This window comes from Cibotium barometz, chromosome 51 (genome assembly GCF_041138505.1).
Source record: "Cibotium barometz isolate CiBa-2024 chromosome 51, ASM4113850v1, whole genome shotgun sequence".
NCBI lineage: Eukaryota > Viridiplantae > Streptophyta > Polypodiopsida > Cyatheales > Cibotiaceae > Cibotium > Cibotium barometz.
Window position 1 is genome coordinate 22,590,175 of NC_141096.1, and position 25,643 is coordinate 22,615,817.

A 25,643-nucleotide genomic window follows, 5' to 3' on the forward strand; every position below is an offset into this window, starting at 1 on the left:
AAAAGAGGTCTACAAAAGATAAGTGTGAAAACCAACCGTCGTACTAGAGTACTATGTAGGTCCATAATGTGAATGCGTAAATAGGTGAGCCGGCAAGATAAGTATGCCATAACTTGGTTGGACTACGTAGGTGTAGTCCACCTATAGAATCATTGGTGAAGATCCATCATGTCAACTATCAAATGCGCCAGTGGTGTAAAGGTTGAATGGTCACCCAGACACGTCATGAATGTCATCTCATGTTGAGCTTGACATCTCAATAAGAGAGAGAGAGAGAGAGAGAGAGAGAGAGAGGTTTTGATGTAGTGGTTTATTTATCTGGTGGCTTAACGGAGAGATCTTGAGATTAATGTTGTGCTCGTAAGATCATATGTGCTAGCTATGCATTAAAAGCCTCCCTTGATTAATAATATGTATATGTGTACACACACACACACACACACACACACACACACACACACACACATATTGATGAAATAACTACAAATATGGGTACTAAATGATTTTGCATTAATTAATTAATGCATGACACGCAATACCTTTGAAATGCATTAATTCAAAACCTTAGGCATGTTAAAAAATATGGTGATGTTCGCAAAGCGTCCGAGTAGAGAATTCAATGAAGGCTATAGAAGCCGTGGCTTGGCATTTGCAAAGAGAGAGAGAGAGAGAGAGAGAGAGAGAGAGAGAGAGAGAGAGAGAGAATTGTGCGCGATGACGTAGAGAAAGAAAACTGCGTGCGATGACGTTGAGAGAGAACAATATGTGATGACGTTCAAAATGTTCAAAAATACGTTTTTATAATTAAAACCTTAGTTATACTAAGCAAATTTTAATAGGCCGCAAGGCCTGTTTAATTAATTAATTTGTTTATACGTCTCAATAGGGTTTAGGTCATATTAATTTAATTAAATTATATATTAATGTGTACAAATATATATATTAAATTAATGTAGATGTGGCTTTAGGTCATAACTTACTACCTTGTAATGTGAAGGGAGGGTTTCCCATTCGGCCGCAAGACAGACCTAGCTGCCACCCTTCTTCCTCCTCTTCTTCTTCCTTCATCACACCAATCCTTTGGAAAAAGTTTACTGGGATTGCAGGTGTGGTTCATCCTCTTTTTTTTTAAGGGTTTTTCAAGGGTTTTGTGCGGGTTTCTTCTCCGCCATAGCTGCAGCAGGCCCCCTTATGAGCTTCCTTCCGCTTCATCCCCTCCTCCTCTGCCTCCATGCCTGCTGCTGAGATGCTGGAGCTCCACAGGTACAAACATGTAGACTGGAGACCCTCCCCTATCGCTGCCCTCGCTGCCAGTGTAGACGGAACTGTGGTTGCTGCAGGCCGGGGTAATGGCTCCATCGAAATTTGGATTGTGTCGCCTGGATCAGTGGGATGGCATTGTGAACTGGTATGTATCCCTCACACATCATCTTTTCGGTTTTCTGAGGCTGAAAATTTGGGTTTTTTTGAGCCTGATCAATTTGAACTTGATTCTTCCTTTTTGAAAAGAAGGATTGTTATCTTATGCCGCATTTTACAAGGCATGGTTAACTTCAAAGTTCTGCTCAGATTTCTTAATGGCAAATGTAATATATTGTATATGCCTCTTTTGGAAGTCTTCATTTTAGTTGATGTAGGGTTTTTAAGTAGCTGCATCTGCACATCCATGTGCCGCATTTTTAAAGGCCAAATTAGTTTTCTGTCCTTGATTGGCATTCTTTAGTAGCTGAAAGATTAGGCTGGTGATCGTGGCTCCCACATTACCTGAAACAACTAGTTTGGCTACCATCTTATCCTGCAAGGGTAGATGGGAGTTGTGTATGCTTTTTTGGTTGGTCTAGATTGCCTAGTGGTTTTATCTAACGGAGGAAAGGATAATCTTCTGTTTATACTTAATGAGGAAAGGATTATTATCTTTTGTTTTAGCTGGATTATCTTCTGTTTAGTGTAATAATCATCACTGGACTTGTCACGTCTTTTTACCGTTTCATTCAGGTCGTGTTTTTAGAGATGAAGGGGATATATAGGGCAGGCTTAGTAGCTGTGAATTCTTAATATAAGAATATTGGGGAATTGGCATGGTGTGTGTACCGGATGATGACTGATTTTGTTACTGTCCTTTTGCAGACAATTCCAGGGAAGAGGGATGCATCGATATCATGTCTTTTATGGTGTCCCTCAAGTTCATCTAAAAGGGGTCGCCTATTTTCTGCTGGTCTTGATGGGTTTATCTCAGAATGGGATTTGTCAACGTTACGGCCAAGGGTAGTCTTTTGTTGAAATCCGTTACTTATTTACTTTGGATTCTTCGACTTCATCAGGAATTAGGCTAATCTTTTGGGGAGCTTATTGTATAATCATGGGAGTGCACATTTTATATTTGATTCACATTTTTCTTACTGTGCAGGAGGTTATGAAGTCATATGGAGGGTCTGTTTGGCAAATGGTGCTTGAGCCATCACACGTGTCAGCTGGACACAGGGGAACAACGGGAACTAGTAGCCCTGAGCAGAATAGCTCTCTTAGTACAGATAGTGATAGTGATGACGACGAAAATGTTGGGAGTGGCAGTGAACAGGAAGAGGAACTGCTGGGAGAACAAAGGGTTGCTGTTGGTTGCGATGATGGCTGTGTGCGGTTGTTTATTGTCAAAGACAGGGAAGGCATTGTTTACAAGAAGTCTTTTCCACGTGTACAAGGTAACAGGTGTCTACAACTCAGAGACTGTTCTTGATACAATTGGATTCATTTGTTTTTCTGGATGCTTGAAATTCTATATAGTTGACAAGCTATGGCCTTGTGTGTATGAGCAGGTCGAATTTTGAGCGTTGCTTGGAGTACTGATGCAGCAAGGGTCTTCTCTGGGGGCTCTGATGGGTGTGGATCCAACTGTCAGCGTTGATGGCATTTAGCTTTGTATTCATGCGTTCACCTGATTTTATATTATTATTGAGATATCTTTTGTGCACAGAGTACCTTTTGCAATGATCTGATGCTTGATGGACAATTCATTTAGCTCTGTCTTTTGATGATTTGGAGTGAAGATGGAGAGACAAGGCTCATGCATTATCTATCTGTTTTCTGCAGATGCATAAGATGCTGGGATGCAAGACAGTTTCGAGAAATCTACAGAATAACTGCAGGGCTTGGAGGTGGTGGCAGTGGGTCTGCCCTCTGTATATGGTCCATTTTAGCTCTTCGGTGAGTGAAAGTCAAGTCTCTGAGATGTGTGGAGTCTTTTATGTGTCAATTACGGTGGACTTGCTCAATGTGCAAAAGGAGAATCTGAAGGTTAGATTGATACTCGACTCCTCACTCTAAAGTCCCGTGTCCGATATGACTAGAACCCTCCTCTCCAGTTTTAGGCTTAAGCCAGACCTCCACCCTGTTGGAAATGTCCCTTTATGAGCACGATTCTGTGCCCTTAAGTGTACACTAGCTCTTTAACTAGCAATGTACTAATATATCCACCAAATGTCCTGAATGTGCCACTCATCAGCATTCTGACCTGTAGCTTAGTGTAACAACAGAGCGATTCATAATAAAAGAGGAGGAGAAGCTATAACACGGGTACATGCACGAAGACTGGAAAGAGCAAGGGTGAAGCTGAAATTCAGAGTTTGCAGTGGAATAGGGAATGTTAGCACTTAATGACTTGAGAGTGTCCGTTTCTATGCAAGAAGTAGTTATTCATATGTGGGAGCATTATGCACCCACCAAGTAGATTTGTAGCAAAATATCCAATGGGGAAGAGTGATTCCAGCTCTCTATGTGCTATGGGATAGAGAAGTCAGCACCTTGTAACTGCAGAAATGATGTTTTCCTTTTTCAAAACAAGCTGCTGGATGGCAAGGCATGTGTTCAATACCCTTTCTTTGGGCTAGCTTTGTTAAACCGTCTTAATTTGCATACACTACATGCAAACCATGGCAACCATGTGAGCTCCTTTTTTGTGGTATAAGGAATCATGAAATCATTAACGTGCTGGTATTTTAGATAGCTAACCTAAGAGGTTGTTTATTGTACTATTTATGCTTGGATTCACCAAATTTCCCAACCAATTCAGTAACGGCGGAGGGACTTATTGCAATATGATTTGATTGAGTGTGTTGCGTTTGAATGTTCAAATCATAGCAGTTTTCTCAGCAGGTTTGTGGCTGCAGGGACGGAACTGTTGTAAGTGGAGACAGTTCAGGAAGCACTCAGTTTTGGGATGGCAAACAGGGCACACTTTTACAAGCACAGACTGCCCACAAAGCAGATGTTTTGGCTTTGGCAGCTTCTCCAAGCCACCAGTCTATATTTGCAGCTGGGGCTGATGGGCAGGTGAGATATTGCTGTGGCCTTTCTTAAGCTTGTCATACCTTCTCTATAATCCTTTTTGTGGGTTGCCATATCTGGAGCTGATAATTTGATAAAGTTGGATTGCATGAGTCCCACCAGCTCTTGAACAGCTTCCTGTTATGTGCACAGATTGTACAGTATCAGCTTGTCCCTGAAAGCAGAATCTTGGCTGCTGCAGCTAGAAGCACTGAAGTAGATGTAGGAATCGGGCTGGGTGAAAGGTGGGTGTTTGTGGGTAGCAAGCAGACTCATACTCACGATGTGAACGCCTTGGTGGTCGCTTTACCTCGTGTTTCAGGTATGCAAATTGGAGTCCTTGGAATCAGCCATACTGTTTATATGTAACTTCTTCACCTTGGTGGGTTGTTTATGACATTTCTCAGTTATGTTTTTTGGTGCATGGGTTCTGGTGGTGGGCTATCAGAGGATGCCAGTGATTTGGGTGACAAGTCGAAGCTGTTGAAAAGGGAAAGAAAGAAGTTGAAGAAGTCGTGGATGGAGCAAAGTCAGTTCAAGTCTGATCAGTCAGGGATTCCCATGCTTGTATCTGGTGGCAACGATGCAAAGCTTTTCACTTATCCTGCAAATGCATTTCTTGCCTTCCATCCTCATGATGTTTGCTGTGCTCCTCAACGTACCCCTATCTTGCTTGCTTTGAATTCAGAGCATCACAAGAGACTCATTATGATGGCACAACATGACCATCAGGTGGAGGTTTGGAAAATTAATATTAATGAACCTGCTACTGGGCAGGTAGCTTCTGATGTTGGACGGACTAAGTTGACTCAGAGTACGCTGCCGTCTCCTCTTGGGAAAAGAAAAGCACAAGAAATTTCACACCAACATGGAGGTCGAAAGATTGCCAATGGGCACCTTAAGGAGGACGTAGCAAAGACATCAGATTTAGCTAATGGGCCTAGCATCAACAAGTCTCCTCTCTCAAATGATTTGAAACACACAGGCAAGATGAAGGGCTCCCCACCAGAGTTGCTTGCTAGGATAAAGTGCAAGTCTGTGGAAAATATAACATGTAGTGCCTTATCAGATACAGGGCAACTTGTTGCCTTTTCAGATCAATCAAAACCTAGGCTTTTTGAGTTGGAACAGCAGTCCAGAGTTGGTGCATTGGAGACAGAAAGGTGGGGAATAAAGAAGAGAAGGCTTCCAAAGAATCTTCCACCTGCACACAGCATGGTTTTTTGTGGGTCTAGCCATCTTCTTCTAGCCTGTCCCGACAGTAATGTTTTGGTAATCTCCATATCTTGATTTACTCCGGTAAATTGCTCTGTGGTATGGGTCATAATCTGGTCAAGCAGTTGTGTCTACATGCCTGCTTTTTGTAACCTTCGAGTTTTTCAATATTTCAGGTAGTAGATACTGAGACAACTGCTGTTCTGCACCGTTTCAAGGTTGAAAGTGATTTGCCGCAGCAACATGATGATGGGTTCCCCCCCATTACAACCATGTGCACAAGCTCAGATGGCCAGTGGCTAGCAACATCAAACAGCAAAGGGGATATCACTGTCTTTAATCTTGAGACCTTTCAGTAAGTTGCACCTTAATATTTCATGGATAATCTCTTCATATCTTTGGTATTGCATGTTAGATAATGATGTGTTAAGGGGGGGGGGATTGAGGGGATGTCTGGTTAATGCTGGAATGGTCTGTAACTGAAGAAGAGATGGGGACTTCTTGCCAAGTAGCAAAGACAGGCTGCACAATATTTAATGTCTCTTATAATATACCCACACTTTGTACTTCTAGGATTTGATCCATAGTCACAGGAAACAGCCGTTTCAATCCCTAGAAATCGTTTCTCCATTTCAGTATTCCGTCCTTTTCCATGGCCGTTTCTCGTTTCCCAGGTGATATTGTCATGGGAAATGGCTGTTTCCACCCCTAAAAACTCGTTTTCCCGTTTCCATTCCTCGAACGTTTCCATTCCTGTTTCTCATTTTTGGTGACTATGATCTGACCCCATGACCTTACCTGTGGCTGAAATAAATACAATGGTGCCATTTGTGTACATAAAACCCTTTTTTAATCTCTTGAGCCAGCCCAAGAGCCACCAAGAGTCCACGGGTATGGGGGCTAGCGATAAGCCAGCCCTATGCCATAGGCCAACCCTATGGAGCTGTTGGCTAGCATCAAGGGCTGCCCAGCAGCATGTGTGAAAGCGATGGAATTTATGCCTACTTTCCCTAGTCGTGAGCAGGCTGACAGTTGTAGATCCAACTGACCAGCATATGGGAGTACCTATATAGAGGAACTTAATCTTTTGCATCAACCATCTCATATAGTTTGCAAGAAACACAGTTCATGTTACGTGCATCCCGCACTTGGATGTCACGTGGACATATTTGTACAGCAAGTGTAGGGCTTGCGGTGGTAATTGGTCCCTTCTGAGCCCTAGTCTAGGACAAGTCAGATATGGTTCCACTCTAAGTGTCAGGGTTAGGTGTACAAGTTCCGTACATGGTCCTGGTCAGGTGTGCAAGTCCCGCACATGGAGCAGTACCAGTCCGTATTGTGAGTCGACTCTAAGTGTCAGGGTTAGGTGTACAAGTTTCGTACATGGTCTTGGTCAGGTGTGCAAGTCCCGCACATGGAGCAGTACCAGTCCGTATTGTGAGTCACCCTCTGGAATGATGATAGGTGTTCGAAGCATTGATAGGCTTGTAGCCAGATGCAAGGCACCTAAGGAGCATATAGCTACATGTAGAATTGCATAGAGTGTAGGGTTGTAACTATTTGGCTCTCCTAGCTCTATTTCACACGATGAAATCCATGCCCAGACATCACACAGGTGGAAGAAGACATGGGAAAAGGGTGCATAAGGTTTGATTAAGAAAAAGCACCATTCTTGGTCAAAAAGCAAGAAAAATCAAAAAGTCAAACATGGTTGACTGCGAGTCAAGGGCACCATTGGAAAGAGGAGAGTGAGCTGGACCAAAAAGCTAAACGGTGCTTTCTCAAAAAGTAGCTCTAAGTACAAAAAGCAAGGCCTTAAAGCTAGAAAAGCAAAGCACCAAAAGTTGAGTAATATTTTATTAATAAAAGTAAAAAGAGCAAAAGCAAAGGCAAAAAGAGAAAAGCAAAGCAAAAGCATGAAGGCTTTTTGGCAAAAAGCAAGGTATGGCAAAAAGCAAGGTCTCTTACAAGTATGAAAAGGTTTGGACTTCTCTTGTAGTACCATAAACAAGATCATTGAAGATTGAAGGAGATCGTGGAGTGTGTGTGGGCATCATTATGATCATGGAGAGCTTTTTCTTCACCATCAACATCTTCTCCAACTTGCTTTTCAAATGTACGGTCAGTCCTAGACTTGTATGGACATATGCATGGGCAATATGGACGTGTGTACGGAGATGTACGGACAGAAATTTTAGAAACCCTAGAATTGCTCCAAAAATCCTAAAAACTGCTTTTTGGAGATTTTTATCGCCCAAAAACCATTAAAATAGGTTTTATATCAATTTTCTTGCGAGAAAGAGCTTTTCCATGGTTTTCTTCATGAACAAGGCTATAGGAGTTGTGGAGATTACTCATGGGATGAGCGAGTGTTTCTTGGACGTGGACATAGAGCTTGGACATGGAGAACTTGGACATATAGCTTGGGCATGAAGCTTGGACATGATCATGGAACTTGGACTTGGATTTGGATCTGAGCTTGGATTTTGGACTTGGATCTGGATCTGGACTCGGACTTGGATTTGGATTCATTGGATTTGGGATTCATTGCATTTGGTACTAGCCCGGTGAGAGTGTTAAAACCCTAAGATCTCTCTAGATAATTGTTATGCATAAATATGCATAAATCAGGCATAAACTCATCCACTCGACCATCCCCGAGCCCAAGGGATGCACACATGAATTATAAATGAAATACATCATACCTCTATCTTGATGTCCCATACTATCAAGAGGTATAGCTTCAATCCAATAGCATGTAGCTATAGTGTGAAATGGTACGTGAGTAGATATGATCCTCTACACAAGAGAGCATAACATAGCCTTGGCCTCATAAGTCCAAGCCTCCAAGCCTCCCTTGAGTGTGCCCCATGCATATAGGAGGGCCCTCAACAAGTGACTCTTGACTCTCCATTTCCCATGTGTGACCCTTGGATGCCTGACCCTAATCTTAACCCTTAAGGGTAGTCCTAATCCATGCTCCACTAGAGCTTGTTTCCATGCTCCCATACTCGCAAGCCTAATGTGGGTTAGTTTGCTAGTATATGCACACATAATGTGCATATAACAAACTTCCTCTCTCTCAAAACATTGCACTCTTGCAATGAAAAGAAGGAGAACTGCGTTGAACAAACTCAATCGACTCCCTAGTCGAAACCTCTATTTCCCTATCTTTCTACCTAATTTTAACCTCAGGGATTAGTCAACTAGAAAGTTTCCTTTTCCTGAATTCAAGTACCTTATCAGGTTCCTGTGGAACATAGGATAATTCTTCGACTTCAACGAGTTCTTGAGGAGTAACTGTGTTATCCTTACCTCCTAGTTTTCCTTTCAATCTATTGATATAAAAGACTGGATGAACTCTAACATGTGGAGGTAGTTTAAGTTCATACGCAACCGTGCTAATCTGATGTATAACTCGAAATAGACCACAATATCTAGGAGATAAATTCGAGCATTTTTCTTTTGACAAAGTCTGAAAATCTTTAGGAACATTAAAATAAACCAACGCTCCTGGTTCAAAAGACCAAGCTGAGCGTCCTCTATCAGCATAGAACCGTGCCCTATCCTGAACACTCCTGATAGAATTCCGAGCTTCGGTCAATATTTCCTGCATATCACGCAAGAAATCTCTCGATGTCCTTAAGATCGACATCAATAGGTGTCCTGGGTTGATACCCATACACAAGCATGAACGGACTAAAACCGATAGTCGTATATTTAAAACTGTTATAGGCAAATTTCATCATTGGAAGATATTTTTTTCAATTTAATACTTTTTTAGAGACATATGCACGAAGTATATCCTCTACAATCTGATTCATACGCTCTGTTTGCTTTTAGACTGTGGATGATCAGAGCAATTCATACTTTAAGTAATTTCCTTGTTGTAAACCATTGAGAATAAAGTAAGAAAACATGGTATTATAACAGCAAGAACCAGGTATCCATCAGCGACCCGATGTACCCCACATCTGCTTATGAAATTATCGGCGTCCCGAGTTACCCATATGAACATAGAGAGTCATCAACGTCTCGATGAGTCACATATGTCCATCCGTAAACCATCAGGTTGACTGTATAAATTACCTAAAGTACGGAACTAGAGAAAGAAATGCCAACAAAGGAAAAATACAAATTTTCTTAATCCGAACACAACAAGATAAACTTGTTGAACTCTAAAGAAAGAGATTTCAAAAGAAAATGTCGACGAGATGACACTCATCAATATATGCAAGCTATAGATAAAAGAAGTTTATCTAGAGAATGCTCACACAATAACTTTAAATGAATTTAGAAAATGAGATTGTCTTTGAATGTTGAGGTCAACATGCTAAGTGATGTAAGCAAAGCAACAATCTTGAGCCCAAATTATCTCATAAGATAATATATGTGAGGGATCGCTAGCGTCCCATACCACCATGATACCACCCATACATATCTTACCAATTTGAAACTCCCTAGTATGCCGTCTAGGAAATATGAATAAAATCTTGTATAAAAGGAATAAGATGGCCTTATCCCAGACTTTCACATGCTAGAATCTGTCTCTATATTCTCGAGACTATATCAAGGAATAACTCTTTCTGAGTACATCATTAGAAAAGAAATTGAATTATTAGCGCCTTTCTAATGATAACTACCCAAAACACAATAAAGTTAGGGTAGAAAAATAACTCATCTAGATATTTAAACAACTAGGTATTCGAGTTGGAATATGTATACGTACAAGTAATATACTCCAAAATTATGTGCAAAAAACGAAGACAAATGCTACCCTCAAAGCACTTGAAATTATCCAGAAGATCAAAAGATCCTTATAAAATCATGGATAAAAGCATAGAAGCTCCTCGAATCCATGAAAACCATAGTTGATCATAAAAATCAATGCATACCATCTAATGGACATTAATCATGCCAAAAGAAGCATTAAAATTGGTGGCCAACTCATCAATTCGGAGTATATTAACGTGGTGTCGTTCAAGCAAAACTTCAAAGTGAGCAAGTGAAACACATGTGTGGCGCACTCAATAAAAAACCCCTAGACACAAGTGATCTAGACAGAACTTGATGAGTCCATATAAATCTTGAAAAATATCCAATAAAATCTTCCAAAACAAACAGATCAACTAATCCATGATAGAATTTGTCTTAGGCTTAAGAAATTAAGCATAGATCACACTTAAACAAGTACAAAATAAATTATCATGGACAAGTGTCAAAGGTGAAACATACTTTGAACGCAAATTATAGCCATAAAAAGAAATTAAGAAACATGTCCAAAAAGAATGGCTAAACCATGGTACAAAATCATGAAAACATCGTTCAGAAATAATCCAAACAGAAATATCTACTAATACGAGTTATAATCGTATTAATAATATGCGAATAACCCGCATCTATCTAATGTCAGCACAAGAAAACGTTTTTAACATTAAATAACCCTAAAAAATATTAAATTCTTGAGAAAAAAAATTATCATGATTTTTTATAAATTTTTTCTAATTTTATAGGGCCTCAAAATATGATAATTTTGAATTTCACCAAACCTATCTTATGGCATTTCAATCTATATTTTTTCAAAAAATTTTTAGCAATTAATTTTGCTAAAATACCATTGATATTTTAAAAATATCAATTTTTAGGATTTTTAAAAATAATTTCTAGAATATTTCTAATTTTTTTTGAGAATCCCATCGTTTACGAAATTATTAATTCCGCGTGACAAATATCAAATCAAATGAAAATTCATATTTTTAATTGATTTTTTAATTTTTTGGATCAAAAAATATATTTTTAAAAGTAATTTGAATGGTCACGCGCGCCCGAATGGACACACCACATGCCAAACACCAATCTCACATTTTCGAGAAATTTAAAATAACCTTTGTCTAATTTTTCACTAATTTTTAAAAATTTTTAAAAAATTTTAATTTACCCTGAACGCATTTAGAATACGAACGGTCAAAAAATTTCAAAATTCCAACGATTTTCTTGGAATATGGAAAGCCAACAGTTTCAAGAAAATGAAAAGACAAAAAAAATCGGAATGTGAAAGGTTATAATTTTTTAAAAAAGAGAGGGTGTTTTTTTCGCAGGCCGACTACTACGTAGTGCCCTTCCTCGCTTGTGCGTAGAATTGAGAGAGAGGGAGATTATCTTTCCTCTCCTTCTTCTCCACTCCCTTCTCTGTCCCCCCTCTTCATCTCTGTTAGAGAGGAGGTTGATTATGTTTTAATTAATCTTTTTTAATTAAACTAATCCTAATTATATTTAAATACTAATTATGATTATTATTTAATTAAAAAAATTTCCTTTTAAGAGAAATTCATACAGGTGAAGAAAAATAGACGAGAAAAAACAGATTTAAGAGGTGGAGAGGGTCCCACGCACACGGAAGAGCATTTCATGCATTTTCATGCTGCTTTCTACTGCATTTCAACAGGAGATCGACAGAAATTTGATCGCATACCTGCGGAAAAACTCGCAAAAATGTATTAAAAACATGTTTTAAACCATAAAAATGCTCAATTTTTTTTAAAAAGTTAGAAGAAAATCTCTAAAAATTCTAGAAATTTAGGAAATCCATTCTACCAAAAATATCGACAATAAAATATATGGTGTTTTCGTAAAAATTTTCATTAATGCTTATTTTAAACCACAAAAAATAGAGAAAAATAGCATTAAACTCACAGAATTTTTCGGCAACGTTGATTCGTTCATTGAATTGTAGTAACACGTGTTCTAATCGCCATATTGACGATCCACGTGCAAATCATCAACACAAATCAACAAAATAACATTTTTATTTGTAAATATTAAAATTTACTTTAAAAAGATATCAAAAATTACAATAAAAGAAAAATCAACAATAATTAACTAGAGATTGCTCCGATACCACTATTAAAACCCTAAGATCTCTCTAGATAATTAGTATGCATAAACATGCATAAATCAAGCATAAACTCATCCACCCGACCACCCTCGAGCCCAAGGGATGCACACATGAACTATAAATGAAATACATCATACCTCTACCTTGATGTCCCATACCATCAAGAGGTATAGCTTCAATCCAATAGCATGTAGCTATAGTGTGAAATGGTAAGTGAGTAGATATGATGCTCTACACAAGAGAGCATAACATAGCCTTGGCCTCACAAGCCCAAGCCTCCTTTGAGTGTGTCCCATGCCGCTATTATATAGGAGAGCCCTCAAGTGACTTTGGACTCTCCATCTCCCATGTGTGACCCTTGGATGCCTGACCCTAACCTTAACCCTTAAGGTTAGTCCTATTCCATGCTCCACTAGAGCTTAATGTGGGTTAGCCTCCTAGTATATGCACACATAATGTGCATATAACAGAGAGATACTTGTGGGTCATCTCCTTGGTATGCTCGGCATTGATGGGGAGAAACCTGTATTAGGGTTTAGAGTTCATTCATGGGAGACATACACAGAGAAGCAAGGGAGAGAGAGAGAGAGTTGTGGGGATAAGTCAACTCATGAAAAGCATGAGAGTGTGACTCCCCTATCACACATGTATATTGCACTAGTACACATAGTGCACTTAGTACATTAAAAGTACTAAGTGTACTATGTACTATAACTTATGGGCTTGTACACACTATAAGGGTGGGCATAACGCCTTTACCCCAACAACCTCCCACTTAAAGGCAAAATGCCCTTAAGTAAAGGAAAAGAAAAAATCAGCATGTACATGATAATATACAAGGCCATATCAAGGCTGAAACTGGCCTCATCCAATGCCCATCAAGTGTCTGCAATGAGCAAACCGCTCCGGAGGCAAACTCTTCGTCAACAGATCAGCCGGGTTGTCATCCGTGTGAATCTTAACAAGCTGAATTTGCTTGTTCTCTATCACCTCTCTGATGAAGTGATACTTCACATCCACATGCTTCGTCTTTGCATGAAAAACAGGGTTCTTTGCCAACTGAATGGCACTCTGACTGTCACAATGCAACAATGGAATATCCCCTGTATAACCCAAATCAACCACTAACCGAGATAGCCATAATGCCTCCTTGCAAGCCTCTGTGGCTGCAATATACTCGGCCTCTGTAGTAGATAAGGCAGTGCACTTCTGCATCCTGGATATCCATGACACAGCACCTCCTGTGAATGTAAATACATAACCGGTAGTAGACTTCCGGTTATCTGGATGACCGGCATAATCCGAATCCGTGTAACCATGCACTAATGCATTCTGTTTGCCAAAGCAAATGCACAAATCCTGTGTGCCCTTTAGGTATCTCATGACACCTTTCACTGCTTCCCAATGCTTCTTGCCAGGGTTGGCCATGTATCTAGAAACCACTCCCACTGCAAATGCAATGTCCGGCCTAGTAGCAACCATGGCATACATGAGACTGCCACAAGCTGAAGCATACGGAATCTTGGCCATATCAGCCCTGTCTCTATCTGACTGTGGGCTGTCCATAGCACTGAGTTTCACATATGGAGGCAAAGGAGTACTAGCTTTCTTCCCCCCGTCCATATTGAACCTCTGCAAAACTTTGCCAATATATTCCTTCTGAGACAAATACAACACATGCTGATTTCTGTCCCGAAGTATCCGCATACCCAAGATGTGATTTGCATCACCCAGATCCTTCATATCAAAGGTCTCATGCAGCCTCTTTTTCAATGCATCCATCTCTTTACGAGATTTCCCGGCAATCAACATATCATCAACATACAAAATGAGAATCAAGAGACTGCCATCCAAAGCTTTCTTGGTGTACAAGCAGTGATCTATGTCACTTCTCCTGAATTTCTGAGATTTCATGAATGTATCAAATTTATGATACCATTCTCTTGGTGCCTGTTTGAGCCCATAAAGACTCTTTTTCAGCTTGCATACAAGCTTCTCCTTTCCACTTACTGCATAACCCTCTGGCTGCTGCATATATATCTCCTCATGGAGATCACCGTGAAGAAAAGCAGTCTTCACATCCATCTGAATCAAGTCCAGATCATCATGCGCAACCAAAGCTAACACAGCTCTAAGTGTGGTCATTTTGACCACTGGAGAGAAGATCTCATCAAAGTCCACACCATATTCCTGCTTGAAGCCCTTAGCCACTAATCTGGCTTTGTATCTTGGCTTTGCATCTGGTGCAACTTTGAGCCTGTATACCCACTTGCATGGCAAAACCTTCTTGCCTGCAGGCAAAGACACCAATTTCCATGTTCCATTTTTATGCAGAGAATCCATCTCTGACTTCATGGCACGCTCCCATAGAGCCTTGTCTGCCCTCTGTAAAGCCTCTTTATAACATGAGGGCTCCCCACAGTCAGTTAGCATCAAGTAGTCAACCCCTGGAACAAACCTGTCAGGGGCTCTGGAGGGTCTAGTGGACCTCCGTACCCAATGACCATCATTTGCAGGTTGCTGTCCAGCCTGCATATCACCCATTGGTGGCTCCTGTTCCATGCCATAAGGCTGAAATATCATGCCCGGTATCTCCTCCAACTGTGGTATATCCATAGGGATATCTTCTGCCATCTCTGGCTGTCCATTTGGACCATTTTCAGCACCATTTAAGGGCTGGTTTTCCTGCTGTAATGGTTGATTTACAGCCCTTTGTTGTTGTCCATGATGTCCATCATCATCAAAGATGACTCTGCTAGGCTCCTGTTGCCTTGCAGGCTCTTTATACATGCATGTTTCATCAAAAATGACATCATTGCTGCGTATGATCTTTCTATTTATGGGATCCCAAAGTCTATACCCCATTTCACCTCTGTCACCATATCCTAGGAATATGCATTTGTGAGACTTAGGATCAAGTTTGGTGCGCATTTCCCTGCGTATGTGCACGTACGCAACGCAACCAAACACTCTCAAGTGCTTGTATGACGGAGGCTTCCCTGTCCATACTTCTTCTGGCACTTTCCCACCAAGCCTCGTGTTAGGTGACCTATTTATAAGGTGAACGGCTGTCATAACAGCTTCAGCCCAAAAACCATGAGGTAATGCAGCATGTGACAACATAGAACGGACCTTCTCCTGTATGGTCCTGTTCATCCTCTCTGCTGTCCCGTTTTGTGGAGGATCATAAGGAGTAGAGAGCTCCCTCTTGATGCCTTTAGCATCACAAAAGTCCTGAAACTGTTTGGACGTATACTCTCCACCATTGTCGGAACGCAAAGCCTTCAGTGTTTTGCCAGTTTGATTCTCAACAAGAGCAACAAACTTCTGAAACACTGAGAATGTATCACTCTTCAAACGAAGAGGATAGACCCACACCTTACGTGTGGCATCATCAATAAAAGACACAAAATATTTTGCCCCTCCCAAAGAAAGCTGAGGCATCTCACATACATCTGTATGCACAAGCTCTAACTGAGCATCTTTCTGTCCAAGAGCTTTCTTGTGGGGGCACTGTAGTTGCCTACCATATATACAATGCTCACAAAACTGAAAACTTGAAAACTTTAGAGAAGGCAAGTAACCCAAACGAGACAATTGCTCCATTCCCTTGACACTCATGTGTCCCAACCGGCTATGCCACATAGAAATTTCCGGCAGCTCGGTTGCATTTACATTTGCATGGTGACAAACACCTGCATGCATGAAATAAAGAGTGTCCACCTTAGAGCCTCTGGCAACAACCAGTGAGCCCTTACTAATCTTCCACTTTCCACTACCAAATGTGGTAACATAATCAGCATCATCAAGCTGTCCAGTAGAAAGCAGATTCTTCTTGATCTCAGGCACATGCCTGACATCATGGAGCATAAGCTGTGAGCCATCTGAAAATACAAGCCTCACATCACCTCTGCCAAGAATTTTGCATGCATGGTTATCACCCAAATAAACTACTCCTTCATTGCCAGCAGTGTACCTGACAAACAAGTCTCTGCAACCTGTGACATGAAAGGAGGCACCTGAATCAATGATCCATGAGTGCATACCATGACCACCTGTAAGAAGTGAATGGGCATCAAGTGAAGACGTAAAGAGGACCTCATCCTCACTGCCACCTGCATGTGACACATTGATTTCTTCGATCTTGACTCCACTTTTGCCCTTTGGCTTTACATCTTTGGCTTCATCCTTCTCTTTGTCTTTGCCTTTTCCCTTTTCCTTTTGATCATTTTGCTGGGATCTCCCACGTGCATTCATTGCATTGGACTTTCCAACAGAGTTGTTCTTCCTGTTCATCTCTTCTTGAAGAAGAGCACCCTCAACATCTGCATATGACAGCATAGCATTCGAATTGCTAGTGGCTGTCCTGAATGTGTCCCAACTCTCTGGCAAAGTGCATAACAAAAAAGTGGCTTTGAACTCATCGTCCATTGCCAACTTTTGATTTATAACCTGGCTGACAATACCATTAAACTCATTGAGATGGGCTGTCATAGAAGCCCCTTCCTTCATCTGAAGGCCTATGAGTTTCTTCAACCAATACACTTTGCTTGAGGCACTTTGTTGGGCATACAAGTCCTGCAATCTCTGCCACATTCCCCAAGCTGTCTTCTCTTCACGAATGCTGAAAAGTAATGAGTCTGACACAGACAACATGATAGTAGATCTTGCCAGCTCATCCATATCTTCCCACTCTTCAGCCGTAAGAGAAGCGGGCATCACACCCCTTTCTTTGATAGGCTTATGTTGCTTTTTCTGAAGCAACACATTGTAGCACTGGGTTTGCCAAATGTCATAATTCTGCGAGCCTTCAAGCTTCTTGATGTGAAGCAATGAAGAGCTCTCACCTGTGGTTGCCATAGCAAAATGCAACCTGTCAATGCCTGACTCCCTGCAAATGTGCAAACACTGCACCTTAAGCACACAAAGTGCTTACAAATGTTCTCCCAAGCTTTATCTCCCACTGCGGAAGCAAGAATGCAACTTTTCTCCCACTTTTTGTGATGAAAACACCAAAATCTGGTTGCTGCAGATTTTGGACAGCACCTTAAATGTCCTCTTTTGCCCTTCCAAAGTACTGTACAGCAGTACTAAGCGCTCTCCAATGATGTACCAAAACCTGTACCGGCAATTTCAGCAGCTGAATTTGAACCTTTTGATCACTCAAAACAGTGTACAGCCATGCCCAAACATGCACAAAGCTGTGCCAAATCTGTACCAGCAGGTACAATAGCAATAAATGCTCTCCTGGCTGTCCAAATGAGTAAAAATCAGACTTTTACAGTCCTGTACACTGCATAAAACAGTCCCGAACAGAAATTGGGCAAAAGCCCCTTGACTGCAAGCTGATTTCTGAAGATTCAAGGCATAAATGTCTTGCCTGCTGCTTTGCCAAGCTCAACAAGCATACAAACTTGAAAAGCCCCTTGATTTAAGATCAATTTCTGATCATACATGGTACATTGACGCACATGAAGGCATCCAGAGTGTTCACGATGCTTCCCCCTGGCCACATATACATCAAATACATGAAAGCCCCTTGATTTACAGGCACATTGAGTGCTTGTAAGGCATCAGCACATTAACCACAGCATCAAATGCAATTGCCTGCGTGCAAATCAACCAAATCGGCACAAAAGCCCCTTGATTTGCACTGCAATTTGCTGCAATTTTGCCCAAATGTGCGATTTCTCACATCATACAGCATGTATGAGTGCTTAATTGCACAATTACATCAAAAGCCCCAAATTCCGACATCCAATTTCCTGCAAATTGATCCTGATTTGACCAATTTCCTGCAAATTTATCCTGATTGTGACCAATGTCACCCAATTTTGCCAATTTTGCTCAAAAATTGAGCAATTGGGCACCTGTACCTGCTCAATTGCTTGAATTGATAAGAAATTTCCAAAATTGAAGCAAAATACCTTTGATTTAATCCAATTTGCAGGCTGAATTTTTTGTTGCAGGAATCTGCTTCTGTTTTGTGCAGGTGAGAAGGGGGGCACTTTTGCTGCAGATTTGATGGCTGCTCCAATCAAGATGAAGTTTGTGCAGGTACGGCTGATGCTGGGCGCTGGCTGCTGCTGAGGTTGCTGCTGCGTTGGAACTCCCGTTGGAAAGGGGGAAATGAGCTACGTCTGCCCACGCAATGAAGATGCTGCTGTTTGCTTTGCAGCCGCCTTCGCCTGCTGTGCGCTTCGCTCGCCTATAGCGCAAGTTTACATGACGGGCTCCGCCCAACGCTAATATGCTTTGTAGCCAGCCGAATCGCGATTAAACGCCTCAACGCCCACTGCCTACGTGTCTGCCTGGTTGCCTTCGTCGTCTCCTCCTCTTCGTTCGCCTAGTAGCCTTCGCTTCTTCACTCGTGTTTGCCTTCTACACGCCTGCGTTCGCTGCTGAGCCGACTCGCTTCTTGTAGGTGCGCTGGCTGCTGCTGCGATGACTGGATGGCTACGCCTCTTCACACACAGGCAGTATCTGGCAAGCCCCTGCGACCAAGGAATCAAAAGGCCCAAGAGCAGGCGACCAGCAGAGTAGAAGAGGGAGGAGAACCAGAAGAAGAATCTGGAGACCAAAGCTCTGATACCAGTTGATGGGGAGAAACCTGTATTAGGGTTTAGAGTTCATTCATGGGAGACATACACAGAGAAGCAAGGGAGAGAGAGAGAGAGTTGTGGGGATAAGTCAACTCATGAAAAGCATGAGAGTGTGACTCCCCTATCACACATGTATATTGCACTAGTACACATAGTGCACTTAGTACATTAAAAGTACTAAGTGTACTATGTACTATAACTTATGGGCTTGTACACACTATAAGGGTGGGCATAACGCCTTTACCCCAACAGGCATCAGAGATCCCGTGCCTCGACATCGACATCAACTTGGATTTTGATCAGCATATCTGTTTGTCTTGAATTCATTGATTGTATTGATCTTGTCCAGTGTGCCCGTGGATTGTTCCTGAATAAATTCTTGAAAGGGGACAGGGTCTATTCCCTCCTTAGTGTGGTGTATTGTGCAAGATCTCTATGCCCTTCTCTCTCTTTCCTCTCTCTCTATATATCTTTATCTCTTGGACCTGTTGTTGAGTTTGTCACGGCACGCTCCGCTAGGCTTACAAGGGCCATGGGTTTACCCATGTTGCCCTACACTTGGGCCTTGAGGGGCAGCCCATGGGCCATAGTATTGGCCCACAAGAGCCCCAAGCTTGGTTTGCCAGTCCTTATAGGGCATAGGCCTTGCTGGAAGGCACCTAAGGAGCATATGTTGCATGTAGAACTGCATTGAGTGTAGGGATGGGTTTACCCATGTTGCCCGACACTTGGGCCATGAGGGGCAGCCCATTGGCCATAGTATTGGCCCACAAGAGCCCCAAGCTTGGTTTGCCAGCCGTTGTAGGGCATAGGCCTTATCGTCCAGCCCCTAGAAGGCACGGGTAGCTAGTCGTCCAGTCCATGAAGGGCCAGCATAGCAAGTCGGGTAGCATATGGGTAGCATTACCCTAGGCGGCCAGCCACTCTTTGTGCCCGACATGAGAAAGGCGCTACTATTTGACATGTGAAATAGGCTAGCGTGAATAAACAGGTTGTAGGGATTTAATTAAACAGGCCGTCCATGGGGTCCATGGAGACCACACAGGCAGTGACATTTTTCACCCACCCCCCTGTCCTATTGGTGCGGATCACACGTACCTTTTACTGTCACTGGCGAGCTCCACACCAGCACCCACACAGCCCACACAGGTATCGCATACAACTTTCTACTTCACCCATGACTTGGCAGACATATATAAGCATCATGTATATGACGGGCTATTCGAGATGGATCCCCTGTCACCTCTAGACACACTCACCACCCAGCTGTCATCCCTACTACATACGGCCGCCACCCGCAGCTTCCCCCATCATACACACATTGCACACACAGATAGATCTGGGAGCATGCCCAGAATCGATGGTATGATGATGAGTGCAGAGAGTTATATAGACACCTCCGTGCCCAGAGAGCATTGGGGACCATTACACAGAGACAGGCGAGCCGGCAGATGAGGATCCTCACACGCCGTAAGAGGCGTGCATATGAGGAGGCACAATACTGGGATATATACCACCTACTCATGAGCAGAGATGCAACCACTTCATGGCGCAGGATGAGAGAGCCTCGCTCTCGTACCCCGATTGAGGATCCACACACACGGCACGTGTCACCAATTGGCCGACCATTTGGTCCATCTCCAGTTTTTGCGTCTCGTTCACTTGAGGCCAGGCCGGTGTCTCATGTGAAGTGGCCAGTATTTTGCTGACATGGACGGGAGCCAGACTGGTGCCACCCGTGTGTTAGCAGGATGGTGTCGTATGGACGAGAGCCAGACTGGTGCCACCCATGTATGATCGGGACTGTGTTCGACCCATGGGATTGTCACGCCATGGAAGAGCTAGTATTCGTGCTGTGTTTTGTCTATGGGACTGTCACACCATAGGAAGACTCGTGCCTGGAACTCTGTCTTACCTATGGGACTGTCACTCCATAGGAAGACCAGGTTTTTATGTTTTTATGTCGTGCCAGTTTTGTGCCGACAGATATTTTGTACTTGTTCCATGAACGGGAGATATGTCCATGTTACTATTTGCACATGCACACATATTTTGCATGTTTGAAACTGTTTTCGCATGACTTGTATTTTTGTGTTTGCTTGCTTGACGTGTTACTTACTGAGCGGGTACGCCTGCCAGTGAGTCGTGAAGTCTGCTCTGTATTCTGACGAGTTTTGGTGCATGTGAACAGGTGGTAAGTATATCGCACATGTTGTTTTAATATTTTATTTCTAACCTTTTGTTTTATAAGGTTAAAGTGTTCACATTCATTTAAAAGTGGGCACCCCCTTTGGGCACCCACTTAGGGGCCAAGGTGGGGAGTCCCACTTAAGTGAGTGTGGGGGTGGGCATGGTCACCTACCCACACTCCTCACCCACATGCAAGCGTAGTGTAACTCCACCTTTAATTTTATAAAAGAGAACCTTCCCTTTCAAGCGTGGGCATGAAACGGCTTCCAGCTTCTTTCGTAAAAACAAAGACGGTGACCACCTCCTACGTTTGCTTTTCCCTGGCGGCTGGCTGCTCTACCGACTGCACACGCTTCAGGCTGCCCACCATCTACTGGCGGCTGCAAGCGCCTGTCTTTTCAGCAAAGCTGCCCACCGTCTACCATTCCCAGGCTGCTGTGTATCAATGTATGCAGGCAGCGACTGTATAATATTGCTGCGCTGCTGTTCACCCAGTCGCATATATGCTGTCCAGGCTGCGCTTCTGTACCATCTGTGGCGGCTGTACCCTCTACTCGTGGGCTGCCCACTATACAAGACAGCAGAACAGACTACAGGCGGTTGTATTGGCCTAGACAGCTGCGCCAGCTTGTCATATGGGCGGCTGTTTACTTTGCACTACAGGCGGCTGCACCCGTTCTCTTTCTCAGCAGGCTGCGTGAGCTCTCTATCAGGCGGCTGCATACACACAGGCTACACTGCCTTGTTCTCTTGCAGGCAGACGTGGGCCATCTTCAACAACTATTGCACTTCCTTTCAATAGGCGGTGTTTTCTTTCTCCTAGAGGCTACATCTTGGTATTCCACTCCAGTAGCTACACACACGAATACCTCGGGTATTGGTCTACAATCTGCAACCTTCAAGTAAGTGAATTTCAAATTTAAGTAAAAGTATTTTGTGTTAAATTTGATAAGGGATTCCCGACTCCCTATACGGCCAACACCCGTTCGGTGCCGGGTTGTCCAAGCTCTATTGGAAAACCTCGGTCCAAAGGTGCTGAGATCGGGAGAGCCAGGCGTTAGTACGAGAGCGCCTGTTTGTGCGTGGTCTCGGAACACCAGTGAGGCGCTCTCCGCGGAGTCCAGTGAAAGCACAGGACCGTAGAGATTGGACCACGCTAGTGGTCATTCTGCTTCGAGCATCTACATCGAATTTCGACTTCGAGCCTATTTGTTTGGTACTGTTTTCATATGTACATGGACATCATCTGGTTCTTGGAACTCATGGAGCATTGTATTTGTTAAATACTTCCAATAAATATATCATATATTGAGGGGGGGGTCGGCCCGTTCCGGCCCCAGTGCTGGTGTCCATCTTTCCATTTCATTTCATTTCAATTTCAAGTTGTATTAAGTTGTCCATTTCAAATTTGTGGTTTTAAAGTTGTGCTATTAAGCATGTGGGTGTCCAACGGAGTCTTCCCACTTGACGGGATACATATGCAAAGAGCCTCTATCATATCCCTCAGCAGCCGCCCATACCACAGCCATAGGAATCCTGCCCTACCACCTCTACTTTCTTTACCGCCTCGATGGTAGAGAGAGCTATCTGCCGGTTACAGCATGGGAGATCGGCTGACAACACAGGTATACAGAGTGAGTATCTTATTTATGCAGCTGACACACTGGGACCCTTTGTTGCTCACCTCTTTAATAGGGCACTAGTGGAGGGCCTACCAGTTGAGTGGACTATGCACACCATCGTGCCTCTCCACAAAGCAAGAGACATGCTAGACCCCAGCAACTACAGGACTATCATGATTGGTCATACATTGGCCAAACTTTATGGTGCAGTGCTCGAGGCAGAGTTGAGCTCATATGTAGAGAAGGAGAGACTGCGAGCACCAAGGCAGGCTGGATTCCGACGAGCTTCCTCCACTATTGACCATATATTCACTATGAGATGTCTGATTGACCAGGCTAGGGCACAAGAGAAGAGAGTATACTGCTGCTTTGTGGATTTCCACAAAGCATTTGACATGATGCCACGAGAGAGACTCTTCCAGCGCCTACAATCATTGGGGATCCCATCAGAGATGGTTTGGGGCATCTATGCTCTATATGAGCAGGTCTTCGGGCGCATACGATGCCCCGGGGGGCTATTTGATGTTATTGCTAGCACCATAGGTGTGAAGCAAGGATGCCCACTCTCTCCTACACTATTTGGGCTATACATCGATGAGGTGGCTGACTTCATTGGTCACGGTGGTGGAGACGGGGTAGACATCTCAGGTACCACAGTCCACATTATGCTATATGCAGATGATATTATTCTGGTCTCTGAGTCGCGGATGGGACTATAGCACCATCTCCATGCACTCGATGACTTCTGCACACAAAGGGGGCTTACAGTGAACCTTGGGAAAACCAAGGCCATGATTTTCCACACCTCAAGGCCGCTTCGACGACAGAGGCCATCTTCACACTAGTAGGAGGACAGGTAGAGGTGATAGACTCATGTGTGTACCTGGGGATTACATTTACGACTCTGCCAGGAAGATTTACTATGGCACAGGCAGCCAGGGATAAGACTCACACGAGGGTATGCAGCTCTGGCCATGCTAGAGAGACAGTGTCACCAGGCACACTTCCAGGAGCTCCGCACGAAGGGGTGGTTGTCTGACACACTAGTCACCCCTGCTTTGATGTATGCTATAGCAGTATGGGCACCTGGGCTCGCCACCTCCACATGGTCTCAGATAGAGAGGCCTCAGATTCTCATGCTCTCACGGATGATCCGCAGCAAACCCTCCGTCCCACATGACATTGTTAGGACGGAGTTTGCTGCACCTCCTATGCTAGTAGAGGCCCTCTTCCAGACGATCTGCTTCATACAGAGGATCAGAGATATGCCATCAGATCGACTCCCACATAGAGCTTTTGAGACGTCCAGGCAGCTTGCAGAGAGTGGAGATAGGAGATCATGGTATTCACAGATGATACAGTGGCTCACTCAGCATGGTCTTGACATAGATTACCTGCCACCTTTCCAGTATGATATACATGCACCACACATCCAGCTCTCACAGTGAGAGGAACAGAGTCCTTTGGCAGGATTTATGGCAGCGATACACTCAAGAGACTTGGATTACACCCAGTCAGCCTCTACCGCCGAAGATGCTATACTACAGAGATCAGTTTATGCGTATCTCAGTGGATGGATTCATACAGAGACTTGGATACATGGATGTGTACACGCCTCACAGTGCCCGAGTGGTGATTGGCCAGCTCGTGTCATCACACCAGCTTGAGATTGAGGCAGTTAGGGCAGCTCGGATCCCCTTAGCAAAGAGGATATGCAGACTATGCCAAGAGGAGGTTGAAAGTGAGGAACATTATGTATGCAGATGTAGAGCATATAGTGTCATTAGAGAGAGATACACCACCATCTTCAGTGGACATCCCTCACTCCGCCAGATCATGGAGTCCGCAGACCAGCGTAGATTTGGCCAGTTCTTGCTAGAGAGATAGCGCCACAGAGAGACACTGCTACGGACTCATACCATAGGGAGAGGTGGGCGACAGCTCTAGCTCACTGATTTCTTCGAGAGATCTATCCCAGTGCGTATCCTGACACAAGAGGGGGTTATACTTCAGCGCGTTGCGGACCTCCGAGCCAGACGGAGACCGAGAGCACCAGGCTACCAGACTCCCAGACTCCCAGACTACATCAAAGGGAGGTCACAGAGATACGGGCTCGACATCAGCACCATATCCAGGAGCGGCTAGCCCACTTACACTCACACCCGGAGATCATGCTCCGAGGTATTTTTGCCTCGCCCATCGCCTATGTATCACATATTACACCCCCATTATGGTACTGGTTAGAGCTAGACAGATCTGCATTGCATTCTTGTATACCCTGCGCATGAAGGTTGCATACTGAGCCTCTAGCAGTAGTGCTCCATCCATCACACCCCCCCACTAGCTCAGTACTTTCATAGTTTATTTCATGTTCATTTTGTCCTTTTTTTCTGGACATCCAGAAGACATTGACAGTTGTACATTGATTTGTCTCATAGGTCGAGTTCGGCCTCTAGTAGACGTTAATACAACTTTCTTTCTTTCTTTCTTTCTCTCTCCTTTGAAGCAGGCGACCATTCTTGGCCTCTCTACAGGACTGTTCGATTGCTGTTCAGCAGGTCTTTTGGCTGGTTATTGATGCTCTGAAGGCTCGGGATTCAAGGCAAACCACAGAGCACTCACCTCATCTCTTGGGGGGGGGCTGGCCCAACTTCAGCCCCTAGTGTTGTGGTTGTGTCTTTGTGCAGATTTTCATATTGTTGTTTGAGTGGTATCAAAGTATGATGATGATGATGATGTCGCATGCTATGTATGATAAGGTTTTCTGTGTACACGCTTCCGTATTTGTGACAGAACTTG

At 43.4% G+C, this 25,643-nt stretch overlaps 1 protein-coding gene across 2 annotated transcripts in view; it reads left to right on the plus strand.

Annotated features, from left to right (window-relative positions):
• The first annotated feature begins 659 nt into the window (after positions 1–659).
• LOC147609428 (WD repeat-containing protein PCN-like) overlaps positions 660–25,643 on the plus strand; it is a 47,927-nt gene continuing 22,943 nt past the window's right edge. The window contains exons 1-10 of one of the 2 annotated variants that reach the window (XM_086787423.1): positions 660–1,408; positions 2,128–2,265; positions 2,408–2,699; positions 2,814–2,877; positions 3,088–3,201; positions 4,164–4,326; positions 4,474–4,642; positions 4,769–5,305; positions 5,417–5,592; positions 5,712–5,890. In XM_086787423.1, coding sequence (XP_086643549.1) covers positions 1,232–1,408; positions 2,128–2,265; positions 2,408–2,699; positions 2,814–2,877; positions 3,088–3,201; positions 4,164–4,326; positions 4,474–4,642; positions 4,769–5,305; positions 5,417–5,592; positions 5,712–5,890 — 2,009 coding nt within the window. In that variant the 5' untranslated portion in view covers positions 660–1,231. Of the gene's footprint in view, positions 1,409–2,127; positions 2,266–2,407; positions 2,700–2,813; positions 2,878–3,087; positions 3,202–4,163; positions 4,327–4,473; positions 4,643–4,768; positions 5,593–5,711; positions 5,891–25,643 lie in introns of both variants that reach the window. The other variant, XM_086787422.1, reaches the window with a different exon arrangement.